This window comes from Galeopterus variegatus, unplaced genomic scaffold, assembly GCF_000696425.1.
Source record: "Galeopterus variegatus unplaced genomic scaffold, G_variegatus-3.0.2 Scaffold383, whole genome shotgun sequence".
NCBI lineage: Eukaryota > Metazoa > Chordata > Mammalia > Dermoptera > Cynocephalidae > Galeopterus > Galeopterus variegatus.
This window is the reverse complement of record NW_007726494.1, coordinates 439,190-461,729: the sequence shown is the minus strand read 5'-3', so window position 1 is coordinate 461,729 and position 22,540 is coordinate 439,190. Positions and strand designations below refer to the sequence as shown.

Genomic DNA, 22,540 nt, shown 5'->3' with positions numbered 1-22,540 from the left:
CACCTCTCAGCACTGGACAGATCATCTAGGCAACAAATGAACAGGGTAACCATTACTTTTTCAGAAGGAGAGAAGAAATATAGGGTTATCAGAGGCTGGGGGAGAGGGAGGGGGAGGGGAGAGATTGGATAAGGGGCATAAAGAATAAGTATGATTTGTAATAATATATATATGCTAATAATAAAACAAACCAACAAAAAAACATAAATCTGATCCTATCAGCTCTGCTTAAAACCCTTCAAACTCCACATACATCAGGCAGTTCTTTTTCTGGTCAACAGCCCCCTCTCCGGCCTTAACACTCATCACCCTATTTATTCCCCCTGATCCATGCTAAGTCTTCCCAGAGGGAGGATGCTGATGTCAGTTGTGAGGTCCCATAGAAATTGGCCCAAGAAGCACTCCCGCGTTTTCCTGGCTTCATGCTTCCGAGCTTTTGCACACACTGTTCCTTTTGCCTTTAATGTCCTCTCCTTACCTACTAAGTCCCGATGGTCTTAATTTTTAGTTTAAGCATCACTTCTATCAAGAGGACCTCAAGACCCTCCCTCCCCCCTTTTCCATCTGCTGTAGATCCTCATCTGGTGCGCTTCCACAGAAGCATGCACATAGCATTGTAAAAACTCAGCATTCTGTACCAGAACCATTCATTGATCTTGTCTATTTCTCCCGATAAGCCATGAGTTCCTTGCAAGCCAGGACTGTACTTTTTGACTTTGTATTTTGAGCATCTAGCATACAGCCCAGTATAAAGTAGGTCCTCAGTAAATGCCTGCTGGATAAATGGATGAAATTATTACTCTGGATGGGTGACAAAGGAATAGCAGAATATCAAAAGTTGTGGCAACTTATGTCTTATGGATAACCCATGATTGAAGAAGCCTACACGACTATGGTCAAAAACAGACCATTGTATTTGGCCCCAAATATCATCCATAGCTTCTCATTTTTACTAAAAAAAAATGTATTTTTCAGCTTTCCACATTAACAAGATATTTCTTTGTTAACTGAAAATATTTTCCTGGTTGAGACTTCTCTTTATAAGTCTCTTCCAAGGAAATTTTTCTCTCTTATTACCTACAAGTCATAAAAAGGTTCAAACAAAAAACATTCATATATTAAGTGCCATGGGACGAAGGACACTAAAGAAGGCAAATTGAAATGTGCAATTTCTTTACTGCCAGGTGGACTTGGCGTTGATTACCTACAAGTCATAAAAAGGTTCAAACAAAAAACATTCATATATTAAGTGCCATGGGACGGAGGACACTAAAGAAGGCAAATTGAAATGTGCAATTTCTTTACTGCCAGGTGGACTTGGCGTTGCCCACAGCTACAGAATCTCAGGGCTAGAAGGGCCCGAGATGTTGTGCGTGAGAGAGGAGCTTCAAACAGGAATGAATAGACAGTGATCCATTTGCAGAGGGAAAAGAAAAGCATTCACATACAAGAAACCTGGATTGAGAGCAGCTTTCACTCAACCATGTTCTGTGGCTAAAACAAGGGAGGTAAGGATTCCTATTCAACAAAAGCATCAATTTACCTGTAGTAGTGTAGGTAAGACACTTCCTGGGGCATCTTTTGAAGCCCCTGGTGAAACTCAAGTCCTCACAACAATTTCCCAAGCTTGATTATTCCCAAGTACTGGTTCCCAGGGATGACCTGGGGCAAGCATGGCTTTATTAGGGATTGGATAAAAATTCCAAACAGTGGTCCAGCTGAGCCCACCCTAGCCTGACCAGAGCAACTGGCTAAAGGTTGTAATTGTTTTCATCTGTTCCCTTGTCTTCCTCAAGGGAAAGGTACAAACAGCACAGTAGTTAAGAGCAAAGGTTCAGGGGACAAAGCACCCTGAGTTCAAATCTTTACTCTGCTACTTGCTAGCTATGTAACCCTTCAACAAGTTAATTAACCTCTCAAAGCCTCAATTTCCTTATTTGCAAAATGGAGGGAAATAGCATTTACTCCTCAGTACAGGTTGAGCATCCCTAATCCAAAAATTCAAAATCCAAAATGCTCCAAAAATTCAACACTTTTGAGGGCCGACAGGATACCCAAAGGTCATGCTCAAAGGAAATGCTCACCAGAACATTTTGATTTCCGGATTAGGGATGCTCAACCAGTATGTATGTATATGCAAATATTCCAAAACCCAAAAAAATCCAAAATCTGAAACACTTCTGGTCCCAAGCATATCAGATAAGGAATACTCAACCTGTACTGTATGCCTGGTACATGATAAGTGGTCAATTCATAGAAGTCATCATTAATATTATAAGCTATTTATGGTAACCTAAAGTAACACAATCCTATTATAATTCTAATTCATATGCTACCTAGGCCAAATAATTTTTCCAGTCTTTAAAAATGACATAAAATAAAAGCCTGATTAAATAAGTGTTGGTCAAATGCCCTGCCACTCTATTTAGAGCTGATAATTTGGGTCCCATATTGCCTACAGTTCCATGCTCAGTGTTTTATAAAACACTCTTGGATTATAAAACTGATTTCTCTTAAGACACAAAAACTCAGGGAGCTGTGATGCTGAGCAGTATGAACAATCACTCTGGCGTCCACCACCTCCCCTTCCTATCCATGCTTTGCTGTGAGTTACCTGGAAGGTTTGGGTGACTTCATACAGGATTCTTCAGATGACTGAAAAAGTAAGATTCCTAGATCGGATTACAGAGGCAGCTGGCAGCCTTTCAGCAAAATTCTATCTTATAAAGTTTATAAGTTTACTTAGAATCTAGTTACCAGCTGGTAGGGGGTTTGTATAAAAACCATGGAGTTACAGGAGAGAAAAAGAGTAAATTAGATTAAAATTTATCCAAACAATTTAAAATGTGATTTACCTGTGGGCCAGTTCCTGGTTTCAAATGAAAACCAAAAACAAGTTCGAGGTTCACTATTTTTTCCTCATTTTCTTCAGGTTCACCTCCTGAGTCCTAAAACAAAAAACCAAGTACTATTTATTCTAGATGGTGTTTTTACTTTTACTTCTCACGTAAAGGAGATAGATGATTTCTTAGCACTAGTTTTTTCCATTCCAATCTATTGTTAACTTTTGGTTATTTTGCATAAAGCTACAAATTACAATTACTTAAAACAAGAGAAATGACATATTAGGCCTTTGAGAATTTTGTCAAATGATTTATTTCATGCACTTCAAATCGAATGCCACTGTCATACATTTTTCACAATGCATCTTGCATTGTACAATTTTGCCCTAGAAATGCACTTAGCACCTGATGGCATTGAGAGGTTTCAACTGGAGAGTTTCACAACACCCGAGATATTTACAAGCTATTCCCAAAGAGGATTTATGCAGTTCCTAGAATGTGTGTAGATGGAAGACCAGGCAGAGGAACAAAATGAATCTTCTAAGGTTAGAGATGGAAAACCATAGCTGTTAGTGAATGAGTAGGTTTCTGTGTGTTAGTTGTAAGTATCTGCTGATTTTATGACAAACTATGTCATATACCTTTAGACTATCTTCAAAATAATATGTTAAATATACTAATATGTTATTCAAACAATAAACCTCCCACCCTCCAACACAAGTGATAATCCAGAGCTCTAGTGTGTTAATTCCTTCAGGGACTTACATGTTGGAGGACGGTCTCCAGGGCCAGTGGGAGGCCAGAGGTCCTCACCTATCATGTTGACACTTTGATCTCCTAGCAACTAAGGTGAGATGTGTTGTTCTTATCGTAAATGTGTTGTTAATCTTTCAACTTGTAGAGAATAAGGGTGTTCAATTTATACACATCCTAAGCTTCAATGGGCCTTTTGTTGGACAGATATAACTACATTTCACTTCAAACAACAGGTTCCGACATTGGTAAACTTAGGTGTGGATGTCGCAGGTGCATATGTCAATAGAAGTAGCACACTTTCAATAAGGAAAAAAACCTCACTTACCTTAATTAGTGGTGGGAAGTGAAACAAGTTTAGGTAATCGTGGGTTAATTTCTCAATGGCTGACTAAAAAAAAAAGAAAAAAAAACCCCACATAACTTTATTAATGATTTGATAATGCCAAGAGAGGATTAAAATTATTAGGCACATATAACAAAAGCATTCTTTATTTATGTAGTTCGTAAAGTATCTTAGGGCTGTTAATATCCAACATATATTGAGAATAAACCTGATGGTCCAAAGTAGTGTAGGTAGTCGGTAATTATTTAAAGGAACAGGGAGATAGTTTAAAGGTGTTAAACCTCAGCCTAAATAATAAATAAAACCATTCTTCAAACACCAGCAGAGCATATTAGTGACAAGTTAATGTTCCAGTGCATAGAATGCAATTGTCACTCTGAGTAATTGTGGGAAAACAACAAAGCACAGGAATATAACACCCGAAACCTTCAGCAAGGCTGGACTCACACTGAAGGGTTTATTGCATGGTAAGGGCTTTTCATTCGGTATGTGTCCAACACTCCCACCCCCAATGAAGCACAAAGAAATCTTAAAGGAAAGGAGGACAATTTAAATTACGATTTTTTTTTGATACTCATCAGGTATAAATCAGCTTTTCCGTGAACCGATCATGTAGAGAATAAAAAGGTACCAACCTGAGAAAAACTAGAAGAATTTTTTAAAAAGCAAAATGAAAGGGCCGGCCTGGTGGCGCACTGGATAGTGCGCCGCTTGGGAAGCGTGGCGGCGCTCCCACCCGAGGGTTCGGATCCCACATACAGACCGGCTCCCGCTCACTGGCTGAGCGAGGCGCGGGAGCAACACCGAGGGTTGCAATCCCATTGCCGGTCCCCGGTCCGGTACGGGGGCAACACTGAGGGTTGCGATCCGTTGCCGGACACGGAAAAAGACAAAAGACAAAAAAAAAAGCAAAATGAAAGTTGTTGACACTTGATAATGTAATGAACTTATTGGATGTCCAAGCCTATTCCTTACACCCGGCTACTCCACATGAGGGCTTGCAGGCTCAGGCAAGAAGGGAGCCACAGACTGGTTAAAGGGAGGGACAACCAAGTAGCAAAAGGATAGGTGGATATACTGCTCCAGTTTCCAGTCTTAGCACCTGACTGAGAGAGTTGGAGAAGATATACAACAGTGATGGCGCCTTCCTTAGTGAAAGAGCAGAGAATGAAGGATGCATTTTCACCACTGGGGTGTGTGTATGTATGAAACACTTCTGCCAAGTATCAGGAGCACCCCTCTGGTCTGGAGGTACTCATCTGGGGCCCCATCCCACAAGTCCCAGCTTGAAGCATTATTTATCCTACTTGCCCCGAGAGCATATGCAGAGCCCTCCTCCCTAGAGCAGGTTTCCATGGCCCTTTTCTCTTGTCTTTCCCTCTCACATAGGCTTCTCAGAAATAGCCATGCTCCAGCTGTTTGATGGAGTGTCACCTGTCAGCCAAGTCCCCCTGAGGGGCCACTCTCATGCAGTCCCAGCCTTGGCAGGGAGGAGGAAGGTCCACACCTGATTTTGGAGACTTACCTTCCGTGAACTGTCTTTATGTTGCTCATGTGACCTACCCAGGAGCCTGCGGGCAGTCTTAGGCCCCCACAGCTACTGACCACACCTTTCTTTGGAACTCAGGGCAGACCCTCTGGGTCATGAGAGGGATTGCACTGATCCCACCCCAAGTGGGCCAAATAATTCTTTTTAACCCAGTGTGGCTACTTCCAACAAGGGCTTTATCTCCGCACGTGTTTCTTGGCTTCTCTGCAGCATTCGACCCTTTTGATCAGAAGCCTCGGGCTTCTGTAACTCTACTGTCGCCTCAGTTCCTGCTTCCTGGACAGGCACTCCGCTTTTCTTCCTCTCTCCTGCCCAGGCTCCTCTGACCTCTCCTTGCCACATGACTCCTTTCTGAAGGCACATTGTCCATCAAAGACAGAGAGCTTCCCAGCGGGAAGAAGACAGTTCCTGGTCAGGGGTGTAAAAGTCGCTGTACTTTCCTTCTTTTTATTATTTTTTTTAATGAGGTGAAATTCACATACCATAAAATTAACCATTTTAAAGTGTGCAGCAATTTAGTACCTTCACAGTGTTGTGCAACCACTGCCTCTATCCAGTTCATCATTTCAAAGCATTTTCATCATCCCCAAAGGGGGCTCCCTACCCATTCAGCAGTCACTGCACATTCTCCCCTCCCCCAACCCCTGGCAACCACTGATCTGTTTTCTATCTCTATGGATTTACCTGTTCCTGACATTTCATATAAACGGAATGCAATACGTGACCTTTTGTGTCTGGCTTCTTTCACTTAGCACAATGTTTTCGAGGCTCATCTACACTGTAGCGGAGTCAGTGTTTCATGGTGCTTGCCTTCTGGAATCTGCCCTCAGCTCTCTTCCCTGTGGCATCCTCCTCTTCTCTCCATTCCATTTTTGCTACACTAGCCAGGGCTTGTTACTCTCACTCCTTTTCAATCCATTTTAAAACTTACAGAAGCAAAGTTTAAGTATGTCAACTCTCAATACACCACCCCCCTCACCACAGCTGGTCAAATTCCCAACCCCCAGCCTGAAGTCTAAGCCGTCCAGCATCTGACCCCACTTTCCTTCCACTTGAGGTATTGTGAGTTCTACTCCGTACCCATGTTCCTGCCAGACAGAGCTCCTGACTGGCACTTGGATCAAAACCAATCTTTTCTCTTCCTCTACATCCTCTTTCATTTCTCTCTTGACTCCGTATTCTCTCTGTCTACCCCCAGCCTGAAGTCTAAGCCGTCCAGCATCTGACCCCACTTTCCTTCCACTTGAGGTATCGTGAGTTCTACTCCGTACCCAGAGCTCCTGACTGGCACTTGGATCAAAACCAATCTTTTCTCTTCCTCTACATCCTCTTTCATTTCTCTCTTGACTCCGTATTCTCTCTGTCTGGGTTAATGTTCTTTCTCCTCCCGCTCCTCTCTACATTCCAAATTCTGTCCTTCCTCTGAGATCCGGCTCAAGGGCCACCCATTCCATGAAGTTTCCCGTCCCCATCTCCCTCCCCTGCGCCTTCTATGGTAAGGACTCACTCCTTTCCCCCCAATTGCCCGTGAGACGTTGTATGCACATGTTTTATATCTTCTCAGGGATGTCAGTTCCTTACGGGCAGGATTCTTCCTTGCATCTTCCCAGGCCCAGTCATCAAATTCGTAGGCATTCACTGAGTTTGCTGAACAATAAACAGGAAGTTTGGACATTGCTTGCCTTAATGATCCCAACCAGCACGGAGTGGGCACTTTGGATTATCTTGTGCCAAGTCTTGGAATATTTAAATCATTTCCACCTTTTGGTAAAATATCACAGCTTGGCATCCCCTTTCCTCCAACATGATCCTTAAGAAATGTTGGTCCTTTTCAAAGACAGCGGAGGTGAAGGAGAGGTGGGAGCATCTTATTTGGCATCTACCAAAAAGGACAAGATTTACAAAATTTCTCTTTTGGAACTCTGAAACTTCTCTGTACTACAGAAAATCATTTTTTCCTATCGTGACCTATCTAAGCCAGCACAGCTTTTCAGGATGAACTTGCCCACACCCAGATGGCAATTTAAATTCTTTGCCATCCTTTGAGATGTATGTTTATGCATGGGTTTTTCTGCCCATCTTCTAGAAGGGAAAAGACAGCAAGGTCCTGCTGTCTTGGGAATGATCTCTAGTGGGTTGGTGCCAAGCCATTGTCCAAAGGGGTGCTCAGGGACCATAAGGATGTTTTTTCCATGGACCTAGGGTCTGCAGAATGAAGTGAATGACTCTCTTAGGGCCTTAATAAGGCTTTCTTTAGAAAGGTCAGTGTGGGCATCTCTATCTGAAGTAAAGGGAAAATTAGTTGGCATGTTGGTAGCCTCTGCAAAGATATACATTTGGCTGGGAAGCTACTTTTTCTACATTTCCTCCTTTATTCTATTTCTCTTCCTTCTAACCTGTGCATACCCCTCCATCCACCCACACTGGGGTTGATGGGTTGTGGTTCGGGAAGCAAATGTGATTTTATCCTAAGATCTCTCTTGAAACAGACCTCTGATTAACAACCATGTCCACACAGATGCCAGCAATTCTTATTAGGTTTGGGTAACTAGAATACAAAAAACAAAACAAAGAACAGGTCTGGTTGCTAAACTGCAAAAAAAGCAAAAAGAAAAACAGGTTTAGCTTTGAAACTACTCAAGACTGAAGTTTTGGGGAAACATTAGGATTTCCTAAATAAGTAGAGGATTAGAATACACACATGGTGATGTCTGTTCCAGGTCACAATTCTGCATTGCCATGACTTCAGGTTACTGTAGTGGCTTAGGTTTTGCTGGGTGATGCACAAGTTCTCATGTCCTTAGGGATTTCTAATGGATGTCTGGCCTCTCTAGCAGTAAAGGAGTCGCCTCCTGCTGTTGCTGGGCAGGATGGCTGTTCTCTAGGCGCCCGCTGCCTTGGCATCAGGTCCGCAGCACACTATGCTTCCTCCCGTCCTGCAGTGCCTCCCTGGAACTCCTCCTGCCCTACCCTTCCCCTGCTTAATGCGTATGTGTCCTTCGGCTCTCAACTCCTTCATAACTTCTCACAGGCTTTCCTCACAAAACCCCACCTCTCCTTGGTGGCATTCTCAGTTGTCATTTTACCATTATTGCATGAGTCATGTCTGTCTCCCTCACCGAACTGGAGACATCCTGAGGGCACAGGGGTGATATTCGGGTATATTCAGGTGACTCCTGTTGTGCTAGATATTAACCTTTTTGTTGTTGGATGAGGAGGGAGTAGAGGTCCCCTGAGGCAGCAGAGGATTGTCAGCTGGTCTGGAAGTATCTCAGCACTGTAACCACCAGCACAGCACTCTGTCTATCCCCAGATTCCTACACGCAACCTGCTACATGGTAGGTGCTCAATACAGATTTGTTGATGGAATGTCCTCCCTTTCTGAGGTACCTTTAAATGAATGATATGCCCCTTGGACACAATGCCCATGTCTTTCAGGTCTTCTTCTTCCAGAAGAAGCAGCCGCTTCCCCGTGATGTTGTTCTCCTTAAACAAGCTTGCATATACACTCATCTCTGCTGAAGAGTCACCTGAAGGAAGTGATCAGAAGGCGGAATAAAATTAGCCTAAATCCAAAGCAAAGTTAGCTCTATGAACTAAGAAGGTAACTTATTCCACTTGCCTTTTCTGACGAGCTGCTGAACCCAAAAATACTGTGAAAGAGAGGACATACATGGTTTTGAAGATTTGCACTTTGTCAGTGGCCAGTCTTAACAGTAAAACATATGCTTTTCAACAGATGAAAATATCATTAATTCCTAGCTCAACCACAAAGGCAAATTGGAAGTCATTTTGTAGTTTTAAAACCTCAGGCTTTCAATTTGGCGACAACCCTCCCTTCAGGGGTCTCAGACAATTGAAAGACTGCTGGTTTCCCTTGGTCTTTGGGAGATATCTTACAATCCTTTCAAGAGGGCTCTTACTTAGAGAGATTTTTTCCATTTACATGCTGGTGGTCCCTTGGATTGCTGAGGGACACCAGTTTACCCAGGAATTGTATGAGTGACAGGGACCACACAGCAGTGGACTGAGAAGTGGACAGAATGTGCCCTCTGTTTTAGCCTGACCGAGTTGCCCTGGACAAGTCAAAGCATGGAGCTTCCTGTGCAGGAGGAGGCTGGGTCCAGTGACTCTTCGTCCTTGTACCTCACCTGGCACATGCTTACTGGTAACCTCCCATGTTACCTGGGTGAAGGGAGGCCAGATTCAGTCCCTCTGATTCTCTGGGAAGACCTCAACACTGGAATTTTATGTAAACGGCCTGGAAACCACTCAACTTCAGAGCAAAGACTAAAAATAGCTGTTAGAACTCAGTGCTTTTTAGGGGCCGGCCCGGTGGCACACTGCTACAGTGTGCCGCTTGGGAGCGTGGTGGCGCTCCCGCCGAGGGTTCGGATCCCACATACAGACCGGTTCCCGCTCACTGGCTGAGTGAGGTGTGGGAGCAACACCGAGGGTTGCGATCCCGTTGCTGGACACGAAAAAAGACAAAAAGGAAAAAAAAAAAAAGATTTCTTTTCAAATGAGATGAGCGAACTTTGCAGCTGGAGATTAAGGGATTACATCCAGGCCTGTGAATAAAGGAGACCCTAAGTCCTTTTTCCCTGTTCAGTGAGACTGGCAGGAAAGTGAGAATCACTGGGGCTCAGTGAATGGGAAGAAACAGAGGCAATTCATGCCAAGTTTCCTTACCCTGCAGAAGCCAAAGAGGTTAGCTAATGTCGAAAGCACTTTTACTTCACCAGAGTACAAAGGGCAGAGAGGGAAATGTCCTGGCCCAGAAACCAGGTTGAGCTAGGTAAATGGACCTTCTGCAGAGTTCCTAGTAGCCAGTTTGTAACTTGTGGCACCTGGTCTGTTGCCCAGGGTGTGGCCCATACCTGCTAAGGCTGGCATTATAGCTTTTTATTCTTTTTCACTTAATGATATCCTGAGCTGGTAAAACAGACCTGGACAGGCATAAGTCCCTGAGGTCTCTGACCAGGAATTTTCATACCTGTTTTGTCACTAAGGAAACAGATATGGAGATGGAACAGGCAAGTAGGATTGTTCCTCAGGGTTTCCACCCAGAGTGTAGAGTGTAGGACTTCCTTTGGACTTAAAGTCTGCCTGCATCCTCTCAAAGACATGGAGCTTCTCTGGCTACAGCTGCAGAGAGTGTCTGGGAGCACTTGTGTCCATTCCTCCTCGGGAAAGCCAGAGTTAAGGATAGCAAATATGGAGCTGTCACCTTCCGAACGGGCCTAAGGCAGGAAGGAAACCCAGTTCAGTGGAACCCCAGCCCAGCACTGCCTTTACCAGCTCCTTTTCCACCATGCTTCAAGTCCATACCTGGCATTTCAGGAAAATTTAAGAACAATTTCTTTTTCCAAGTATGTTCATTTGGTTTCCTGGGCCACAGCTTGAATTCCATCATTGATATTTATTATTGCATTCTGGAATACTTTTAGAGCAAATAGGGAGGTGGAACCCTCTTATAAGATTTGAAAAGACACTTGCTTTGCTCGTGAGGCCTTACTATCAAGCATTACTGCATTAAAAACAGAAAAAAATTAGAATTTGTCAACTTCTCCTAGTTGGATTTTCCTAAGCTGCATTTTTAACCTTGTGGACAAATTATGAAACACTTGCCCAGGTCAAATGAGGCATTAACAGAAGAGGCTTACCACGTCATCTTCAGTCCATGCACCAATCTCAAAGGAAGGCAGCAGCTGCGTGGGAAATACGAATGAAATGAAAAAAAAATAACATTATCACTGTCTTTTTGGTTTCTCCTTGTCTCCCTTTTTTTAGCTCTCAGCTGCTGCTCTGACTTGGTTCCTCCTGATGGTTAGGTTGAATGGAAAATAATACTCTTGACTTGGAGAGGAAGTTCTCAGTGCTCCAAGGATTTTGACCCCAGAAGCCAATAAAGTACATCAATCTCTCAGTAACAATTCATTGTACCATGTGAGCTGTTTTAGCAGAGACTTTGCGTAAGTTGGTGTATTCCTCCCTTGGCATATGGCACACCAGAAGTGGTTTTACATCCCACAATGGGGCCTCAGCAGTCAAGGAATTTTTGACATTTGTCAGATACCAGAGCCTTCCTCGGATTTCTTAGTCAACACAAGGATTGTTTGATTATTAGTAAAAATTTGAAAGCAACCACTTAGTAATCTGATGACTTTTTAATGCCTATTCTCATAGGGGAAGTTCTAAGTGTTTAAATATCTCACTTGCATTATATTTTTAAAACCAAATACTAGGACCCTTGGATGAAGGACATATGAAATGGGAACTGTTCTAAGAAACCCTGGTTGCAAGTTGTTCTAACTAAAACAGACTAAAATATCTTTCTGTCAAGTACACAAGCATGAATGAAGACTTTTGCAAAGGACTTTAGCCCATACCATTTTCAGAGCAAAAGAGCTACTTGCTTCAGTATGTCTAAATAATAAATGCTTACATAATTTGAAAAAGTCTGTGTGTCCTACGAGTTGAATTAATATGGTACAGCTATTAGCTTTAACTAGCTTAACTTGCCAAAGTGTTTGGATTGCTTATGAGATAACATGGAAAAGTGTCACTCAACCTATTGCAAATGCTTTTTTGTGGGTGAGCTGAAGAAACAAGATGATGGATGAGTCAATCCTTCTAACCTGTGGGCATTTATTTTGTACTCACATGCTCAAAACTCTGCTAGGAAAGGCACAGCCCCTGTCTTCAAGGAGCTTGTAATTTAATTGGGGGGTCAAACAGGGATGAATTATATATGGGGAGTCCAAGGCCATCTTCATCTTGATTCCACTCAGTGCCTAACACAGTGCCTGGCATACGATACTTGGTACATTTTTGTTGAACAGTTTTGTAGAATGACTACGATTGAAGGATGCATTTACTAATGCCACATTCTCTGGTATAGAGTTCAATGTCTGTGGATATTCAGAAAGGGTTTCACTGAATGAGGTGGGGAAATGGAAGGCAGAGTGGCTTGAGCTGGGTGCTGCAGGGCTAGGAGAAGAAAGGTGATTCCAGGTGAAGAGAAGTGACAAGGCAAAGAACTGGCAGAGGTGGGAGAGGAAGGGAGAGAAAGGAAGGCAGGGCAGGGTGTGTCCACCTAGCTGGAGCACGGGATGCCGTGAGTTCATAGTGGAGGAACAAGGGGAAATGAAGCAGACTCAGGGGGCCAAGCAGATTTAAAACAAAAACAAAAACAAAAACCCTACTGGGTAAAATAAGACTGTGTAGGGATTGAGTATTATACCAAGTTGCAAGGACCTGAAGTGTATAGTGAAGTCAATACTGTTCTGTATATCCTCTGCTACTCCCATGTGCTTCGATTCCTACAAGGGTTGCCCTTTATCTCCTCTGAGACACTCGAGGTATGTAGGGATCATCAAATGCACTCACCTGCTTTAATAATGCAGAAAGGAAAAAGACTTGAGGAACAGACTCTAAAACTGAACTTGATCAAAGAAAATACATGACAAGTTTTATTTCTTCACAGGGCAGCTGGATACAGCTGCAAAAACATGTCATTCCCTTCTCCCATCACGGAAACAAATGTAAAATAAGGAATTTTTTGATTAATTCAAGAAACAACTGAGTTACAGAAATATTTCACTGCATCAAGTTTCGCTTCTATAGGAAGTGTGTGTGTGTGTGTGTGGAGGAGGTAGTGTGTAATGTTTTGATTTTTACACAGTTCCCAAATGTTGTGCTAAACCAAAATGAGCAATAAGTATTTCTTGAATAGAATAAAGGTTGTAAATGAAACAACTAATCAATACCAACATCTTTGGTTTTCATGTCAAAAGGAGAGGAGTTTCCTTTGCTCTGAGGCTGGCTCATCAATGTGATACCAAGGGAAAGGCACTGGATTCAGTTTGATACTCACTCCAGCAGGATCTTTGCAGATGCTTGCAAAGATCAGTGAGAGGAAGGCTGGAGCCAGGCACTGCATCAAGATGATTTGAATTTGGCAAGACAGGGGATAAGAGTTAATGACCTCCAGCCACAGAGTGGCTTACCACTTTTTTTATGTTTTCTGTACCTTGTTAACATATCAGTGTATCTGCTGTAGGATGAGTTCTAAGCCTTTCTTTCTTTAGGGATTAAAAAAATCCACTTCATGACTGCCCCACCACTTTACAAATTCATTATTTACACTCCAAATGATTTCAGGAGAGAAAAGCTAACACTCATGTGCATGCATGTGACAATGATTCCTTCAAGGGATGTTGGGGATCCAATCTAACAAAGATCTTATATACACAGCAACACATAACAAAGGCATGTACTGTCAAAACGTTTATTGCAAAATGGAGTCTTAGAACAAAGGAAAGCAAAGTTCACATCAAAATGAAATGTATGACACCAACTTGGATTTCTGAATACATTGTGGACTTTGTGCTGAAATATCAAATTCCAACTATAAAGTCAGTAACTCAATAGTCTAACCACACAAAAGTAAAATTTAATCTTCCATACAAACATTATACAAGATATTTGGCATAGGACTTGCTCAGAATAACATTGCAATAGAATAAATGAGAAAAAGATTTTGTTTTTTTTTTAAAAAAAACCAACAAAGTGATAATGCCATCTATTCAAAGCTCACACTCAAAGAATATAAATATTTTCTATTATTTAGTACAAAATTTTTAAGAGAGTGCAAAAGCAATATGTGCAGTGTATGGTATCTGACATTAAAAGATATACTATTCTGCACACGATATAATTTATGTAGGTGCTTGAAACTCGTGGTGAGTCCTCTAGATTTCCTGATAGACACACATTTTTCATCATAGAAATGCCGCATCTAGAGCTATCAGGCTATGCTACAATCAAAAGAATAGAACAGACTCTTCTCTGGCAATGCTTGAAATCTAAACAAGAAAACAGTCTTACTCAACAGCAGCAAAAGGTGCCCGATTATAGAAAAATTATGCTCTATTACATATGTGGTGAGACTCTGCTAGTTTCAAAAGGGTACAACAAATCCAGTGTAACAAAAAGCAAAAAAAAAGAATCAACATTTAACTCAGAATAAGTTTTAAAACTCTTACCACTCTAATGAAAACTCTGAAAAATAAAGCTATATACATAGTAATGCTATGAGAAGTGATTCTGGATTTCTCCTAAATCCTTCCTCCACACCTAGTTTCTTGTTTTTTTAAATGGGGATCAAGTTTGAATACATCAGCTGGTGTTAAAGTCTAACAAATCCACTGCATATTAAAAATCACTGGCTAAAAACCATGCTTTGACATTTCCAGAGCATCAAAAACAGTGTGCTATGTGCCTTCAGCCTCTTCCTACTGATTCTATAAAATATAAAATGTAATTCTGCTTTTAAAAAATACAGAATTTTTTTTTTCTGTGAGGAAAAGGGGTCTTTTAAATTATTAGCCTGGCTACTTTGCAGAATTATAGCTACCTCAATGAGGTTTTTCTTTTTTTATTTATTGTGGAATCAGTGTATAAGAAAGTGACACTCCCGCCCCCCCGCAGGCAGAATTTAGCTGTTCTGTAAAGTTTCTACCAGCACTCTTAAGGGGAAAGAAGCCATTTCCACAAATAGTGATTTAAGATAAAGCCACAAACTTACAAAACTCAGATTGTGTAGTTGTAATTCTGAAAATGCACTTTTTTTTTTTTTTTACTTGGGTATTTTGTTTAGGGGGAAAAATTAGACAAAGAACTCAAACTTCCAGGTTTAACAAGTTTCTCAATGGGGAAGGGCCAATGCTAGTGATATTTTGGATGGAACTTTTTACTGAGTGGGACTGTCTCTAGCAAGCAGGATGTTACCATTCCTGGCACGGATTGGCACCCCAGTCACCGTAACAACCAAAAATACGCCCCCGCACGCCCAAACCCCATTAGGTTACAGCGCTATACCAGTTGAGAACTACTAGTAGGGTGTTATCAAATTCTACAGGATCAATTTTATGAGTAAAGAAAAAAAAAATGAAAGGTGATACATTTTCAGTTGTATGACTGACAATTATTACCACAATTTAGAGTTTCAATTCTTACTTTGAAACCTTAAATTTTTCAGTTTTTCTTTACTTCTCCTCTTTCTAAATGTACATTTTTGTAAGTCTAGTAACTGGAATTAAATCCAACACTGGTAATTTGCCATTTCAAAAATTGATCTGAAAAGTGATTAGAAGCTGCACAACTAATATCATCATTAGAAATTCTGCATATGGTTAAACATTTCCTTTTAAAATCAATAAAATCAATAGAGTCTAAATGAGTGAGAACACTATAAAATTCTCTTTCTATGATTCAGAATTCAGGGATGTTTTAATATTTTCAAACCACTAGAAGGACACTGATTTGGAACAGAAAGTAAAATAGCCAGTACTATAATGTTGAATGAATCCAGTCCAATGCTAGGCCAATTCTGCTATATTCTAAACTCTTGCACCTGCTTTATGGTAGAATATTAAGCTATGATCATCTCTGGAATATTGGTGAGAAAGACAGTAGCAGTTAAGAGATACTTTTCTTTTTGGCCCTATTTGGATGCTTTTATTAACGTACCAAAACTTTATGTATAATCAGATGGACTCACATGTAAATTCCAAAAAAAAAAAAGAAAGTCAGTTTCATTCAGTTAATATGTTCTAAATTTATTGCTAATTATTCTTAAATGAGAAGCAAGGTTTGCATTCTTGCATAAAGTACACAAATCCTGAAATTAGCCACAGAAATCCCTCCGCCTTCTTCAGCTTTGCTCAAATACTACCTTATCAGGGAGGCCTTTTCTGACCACACTTTAAAAACCTCAACACTCCTCCATGGGATTAATCCTCCCTCCCTGCTTCATTTTTCACCATGTACTTATCAAATGTTAACATATTATATAATGCATTTGTATTGTTGGATTGTCCATCCCTGCTTACTAGCATGTAAGCTCCGTGTGTGCAAAGATTTTCGTCTAGCTGTTCTTTAGAAGAGCACCTGGCACAGAGGAGGGGCTCAACGAATATTTGTTAAATGGATGACTTTATCTTTGCCTGGGGAGATGAGCAGTAGCTTTTAAACCCCAAGTCTTTGGCTCTTCCCTTCAGACTGCTGACCAGAGTCCCAGGGCATGTTGGGAAGGCAAGAGTTGCAAGCTGTCCCTTCCGTTCCACCCCAATATTTTCTGCTTGAGTGGCCTGACTTGAGTCAGGGGGTACGTACCTCCCTGTGTCTGAGAACTTATGTGTGCATGTTATCTGGATCTAAGCATGTACAGACAGAGAAACTGTAGCAGAATGGGTATGTGGGGAACCCACCTTCTAGGGGAAAGGTTTACCTGCTCTCTCTGTGTTTACTTGTCTGTGGGTGGTGGCACTGCCTGCAAACACCTCAGACCAGGTAAACCTGGCCAGGGCTCATAGTTTTCGAAGAGCAACACAATAAATCTGTTTGTATAGCTTACATTCTAAGAATGTTGTCTTTATCTTTCCTGAAAGCTATCTACTTTCGATTTCATCTCATACTACTAAGCAAACATCACTTGAAATTGATAGTTTAGTTTTCAAGAAGGTTACTGAAATCACTTATTTTTTAGTGTCTTTTCATTGGCACAATTAATAGTAGCTAATATTAACTGGCCACTTACCATGGGCCTGGTACTGTATTAAGTGCTTTACATATATTATTTATTTTAATCCTCACAATAATCCTTTGAAGCAGTTACTATTATTATTTCCATGTTAAAGATGAGCAAACCGACACACAGAGATTAAATAATTTGACCAAGATTGTACAGCAAGTAGGCCCAGGATTCTGAATCATGATCAGACTCCAGATCCCTCTTTTTATGACTATGCTATAGAGACTGTTTTCCATCTCATACCCAGGACATTTTATTAGTTATTTCTCTCCAAATAAAAGCTGGCACAGCATACTGATCATTTCATCATACTTTTCAGCTCTTAATGGGGCAGCTCATATAATGCTTCAAATTCCAAGAGGCTTTCTATGATTGAATACAGTTTGAAATGGTATTAGATAATATCTATGATATCCTTTCTTAAAACTTCCATAAAAAGAACCATCAAAAGTCTTTCAGTTTAATAGTCAAATGAGATTGCTTGCTAATTTAGATTGAAAAAAGACTTTGCTCTTTTGCCTTTATTTATATAATTGCAAATGTTTTGTAATTTTTTAAAACACTATTTTATAGTTTAAACAAGCTTTGAAAAATATGTGATAATACTTTGAAAATATCTCTGGTTAGACAGGTTTTCAGAGTAGCACCTATATCTACTTCTGTAAAACACCAGCAACACTGAAAAGAGTTACAAAAAAAAAAGACAACTTTAGAGGGTTTTTGTTTTTTGGCAGCTGCCTGGTATGGGGATCCGAACTCATGACCTTGGGGTTATAAGGCTGCACTCTAACCAACTGAGTTAACCAGCCAGCCCCCAAAAAGACAACTTTGGAAGACTGGATTTGATACAGAAAGGACCCTTCAGCCTGAGTTTTTGTCTAAATAGAGATAACTTATCTTTATTATTCCTTTTATAATATTTAATTTTCTCTTTAAAATATTTCTCTGTATATTTAGAATCCAGGGTCATTATGCTCCTCTGGAAAACAAATAACCACACATACCCCCCTTACTGGAAGTGCAGAGCAGGCATGTACCCAGCACTTGCATGCCTGGAAGCATCCCTTTAAGACCATATATTTGTCTTTGTATAAAGTACAATCTAAGCCTTGGATGACAGTGTGTTGTTGTTAAGAAGTTTCCAGGGCTAGCGCTGGTATGAAAGCCTGCAACATGTGCTACTGGTTTCAAATTAGAGTATTTCGTCTTCAAATGTACTACTGAGAACATTTCTCGGGTTTTACTTTGAGTAGCTGTGCTATTTAGAATTGAAAATTCTCAGCTTTTAGGTATTTCTGAAGAGCATTTTGTTATAACCTTCTTTCATCTCAATTTTTTTGTTGTTGGATTTTGTAGCCCCTATCAATCATTTCTGACATTACAGTGTATTGCCATAACAACAACAAAAAGTAGTATGTTACAAAAGAATCGTGTCAAAGAAGAATTAGGAGTTAAGAGTGCTTGTTCAAAATGTAAGTTTTCTTGACCAATTTAATAAAGGAAATAAGGGCAAATATATTCATTAAAAAAAGTCTTCTCAGTTAAAAAATGCTATATTGTATATAGAATCACAAATTTCTATAAACAGGCACCACATTTGCTGATTCATAAATATACCTTTTTTGCTTAACTTTCCCATTTTTCTGTAAGCAAAAATAAATCAAAAGTAAAACTGATAAAGAAATCACTGTCATATAAATGTGATTGGCCTAAAAATGTAGTGCTTGGTTTTCTGCCTCCTTACTGATTTTGTATAGACTGATAGCAAGTTTCTTTTGGTTTTTTTTTTTTTTTTGGAACATTTTCAATTTTATTACTTTGCTTTCTGTTTTCATTCACTATTATTATCCATGTCATTATCCTCGTCCTCACCATCATCGTCATCATCGTCACCTTCTGACAAGTCAAAATCAATGAACCCCAGGGCCATGTTGACTTTCTTTCCCCTTCTCTTAGATGTGGTTTTGGAAGAATTCTGCTTGGCTTGCATGTTTATCTGCATCCCAGAATGCAGCACAGCTCCTGCTTTGTTCATTGAGAAGATATCCCCAAAGCCCATCAGCATCATGGCCTGCAGGCCTGTGTTCATGCCATGGCCCTCCCCGTTACTGGTTGCTGTGATCTGACATGACATCTCTGCACTGTTTGACTCCTCTGTTTTAGATTCAAAGTAAGACTCCTCAGACATTCTTGCAGCAAGAGGCAAGAGAAGCTATCAAAAGGGAAGAAAGGACAGAAGTAAAAAGAGAAATTAGGACCAATTTAAATAAGGGAAATAGACACCAAAAAATTAGTTGGTACTATGCAGGAGGTAAATGATTAGTGAAGTAAGTGAATGTAGGGAATTATTTGGGAATTCATTTAATGGCAGATTTGGCTGTAGCATATTTGCCATAATTTGTGAATGAGAGAATAAATCACAACCAAAAGTTTGCAAAGCACCACAGCACGCCAAATTTCAAATGGAAAGGAAGTTGCAAGTTTTAAGCCCTCATTTTGCTCAAAACAAAATAGCTTTTAGGATTTCTCTTAAATTTTCCCAATTTCACTTTCACATGGAAATATTTAATGATTATACTAAAAAAATTAAGTTGAAATTAAATCTCAAGTAAAAATTAAGAAACCTTGTACTGAAGAAGAAAAGCTTAGAGGAAGCATAAAAGCAGTTCAATAGTCAATACAATTCTAGGGAAATTTGGCTTGTTAACTTTTTAAGCTAGAATAATACTCTAACTATACAGTAAAAATGAGTTTAGAATTCACTTGCTTCCATTTATTATTTATTGCAGCCAGATCTAATACTCTTTATTCAAATTATTAAGTAATTCACTTGTGAACAAATTCTAGATTCTATCTCTAACATTTAAGTTGTACACAAGTACATAAACACACGTGAAAACTGGAAGGAAAGGAAAGGAGTATTAATTTACATTGCTACCTTTCTCTGTTCTCTAATATTCAAGTTTCCTTCTTTTAACAGAAGTTTTTTCTAAGAATTCTCCTTCTCTCAGTGGTTGCAGACATTTATTGTCTACCTTATATAATGATTTTGAAGAGCCAATCTATTCCCATAAATGTTTGGTCATATTCATTTCGGGGGTAAAACTGTTAGGACATGAAAATGTTACTCTTCTTTTAAGAAATAAGCAAATTAAGGCTTGTATTTTTGGTGTGGCTTAAATATGGATAAATTTATGATAATGTACAAATAATATAACTGTGGGATGAGTTTTATATTCTGGGTATAAAGGTACAGAATATTTAGGAGCAATATCCTAATTTTAAATTGAAGTTGCTGGTGATTTTTTTAAAAAATAGCTCACTCTATTAGGAAAAGACTTCTGGAATTGTTAGTTCAATAATTCACATAATTCACCTAAAAAGTACTAGTTATATAGAAGAAAAAAATTGCTTTAGATCTTTAAACACTGGAAACAGGATAGATTTCCCTTGTACTCAAACTTCCTAATTTCTCAGATTTGTTTTCAATTATTAGATACTCTTGGGAACTCTTTGTTGCTTGTTTATTTTAATTTTTCAGGGACTTTTCCTCACAGTAGAGTCTAGAGATCTCAACAAATATCTCTCAAATATGCTTTAATCTTAAAAGAAATAAAATTTTTACATCAAGCTTCAAGTATAACTAAAAAATAAATATTATCCATATTTATGCATAGAGAAATTCATCTTCCAAAATATCTCTTATTAGTGTTGTAGTTTTAGGGAAATAAACTGTCCTTGAAATTAATTCAATTACAATTTTTTATGAAGTTACGTAATGTTAAACTTTAAAAAAAGATGAAACTACACACAGAAAAATTTAAACCTCTAGCCACTTCCTTTTTAAAAAGTTCATTTTATCTTTCAGAAATCTCAAAGTCAACCAGAAACTAGATGTGAGGATAAAAGAAAATACCTACTTATAAAACACCTGAGCATAAACTTTCTTTCCTTCAGAAATACGAGCTTTAAGCGGAAAAGGCATTGAAAGCAAGTACTGTAAAGAAAGAAACTTAGCCCTCATAAGTAAAAAAAAAGAAGAAAATCTCATTGAGATTGTGCTTCATGCTGTCCGTTGTTAGATGGTAGCCTTCAGAGCAGTTCCTTTACAAAAAGTTTTCTGGAGTTAAAATGCAAGCATACAACCTGCTGAGCACTCCTAGCGTTTTATTATTTATTACACAACTATGTTATTCATAGCAATAATGCGCACAAGGCAGCCCATAATTTCTTAGCAAAACCAATGCCAATAAACCGAAGAAAGGTTCTAAAGCAAACTCTAATAGGTAGTTAAAGTTTTTCTTACAATACTACATTTAGAAGAGTCAAGCCATGCAGTGCCTTACAGCTTAAGATTTCAATGCATTAAAAAACAAAGCAAAAAAATTCTGTCTTCAGAAGAGGTGCTACAGGGACAAGTGCTCGGTCTTGCTCCTGCCTCTGCCCCTCCTCGGCCCTGGGAGAAACAGTGCTCCTGTGCTCACCCCTAGGGTAATAATGCTTTCTGAGTTAATTCAACCAGAACAGGAAACCTCCCTCAACTTCTTTCTTAACAGCCAAGTTAAATTCACAGAACTTATAAAATTTGGAACCTTTTTAACGTCCCATGATAGTCTTATATATATAGCAATTCAATTCTTATTTTGGGATTCCCAAGATAATCAAAGTCATTTTTCAAAAAGTTAGATCTGGTAATAAACATTTAACCTCACTGTTATCTTTTCTTTTTTTTTTTTTTGGATATCAGGTTGCTTCACACAAGTTGAAAAAGGAGACAAACTATTTTATTCTTTATACATTGGAAAATACTTTGTAACTAGGCATTAACTACTTAATCAAGATTAAGACTTAAAGATAGAAAAATTTTTGAAGATCACAAAATGAAGGGCATTTAAGTATTTTTTGGCATAGTCGCCATAGCAACTATCAAAAATGAATTTAAAATATGTGAGTTTACTTTTAATCTACCATTACTTAGGATTTTAAGTGGATAAATATTGTCCATTAAAACACCTGGAAAACCCCATTATAAATTTATATTTAATTCCCAAAAATGTTAAGTAATTTAAAATAGGAACAAATACTGAAATTTGAATAGACTTTAATATATCATATCAGCATGTAAACTCAAGGTTAGTGTATAAACAGTAAAATCCTCAAAGCTCAAGGTTAGTGTATAAATTATAAAATCCTTATAAAGAATTTTTATATTCCTTTAAGTACAAGACTTGGGAAAAAAACAAGATACTTCCTGGGTATAGTAAATTATGAAGTTCGTCCTGGGAGAAGTCTTTTTCCAATCTTTTGCTGCCCATGATCAAAACACTAAATTGAGTAAGGTATATTAATGCTTGCCATTTATATGTCTAGCTCTATGTTAGCTCTATTTTAGAAGGAAGACGTGGTTAAGTTCTGATACATCAAAGACTTTCTTAGTCAGCTGCTTTGGA

The 22,540-nt window shown here is 39.3% G+C and overlaps 1 protein-coding gene across 2 annotated transcripts in view; it reads right to left on the bottom strand.

The window, feature by feature from the left end:
- The window catches only part of LOC103586833 (mitogen-activated protein kinase kinase kinase MLT), a 161,864-nt gene that overhangs the window by 25,238 nt on the left and 114,086 nt on the right, over positions 1–22,540 (bottom strand). Inside the window, exons 11-15 of one of the 2 annotated variants that reach the window (XM_008568166.1) lie at positions 11,158–11,202; positions 9,114–9,144; positions 8,882–9,021; positions 3,925–3,987; positions 2,856–2,948 (exon numbers count right to left, since the gene is read on the bottom strand). In XM_008568166.1, the coding sequence (XP_008566388.1) occupies positions 2,856–2,948; positions 3,925–3,987; positions 8,882–9,021; positions 9,114–9,144; positions 11,158–11,202 (372 nt within the window). Of the gene's footprint in view, positions 1–2,855; positions 2,949–3,924; positions 3,988–8,881; positions 9,022–9,113; positions 9,145–11,157; positions 11,203–13,770; positions 19,303–22,540 lie in introns of those variants that run through there. The other variant, XM_008568167.1, reaches the window with a different exon arrangement.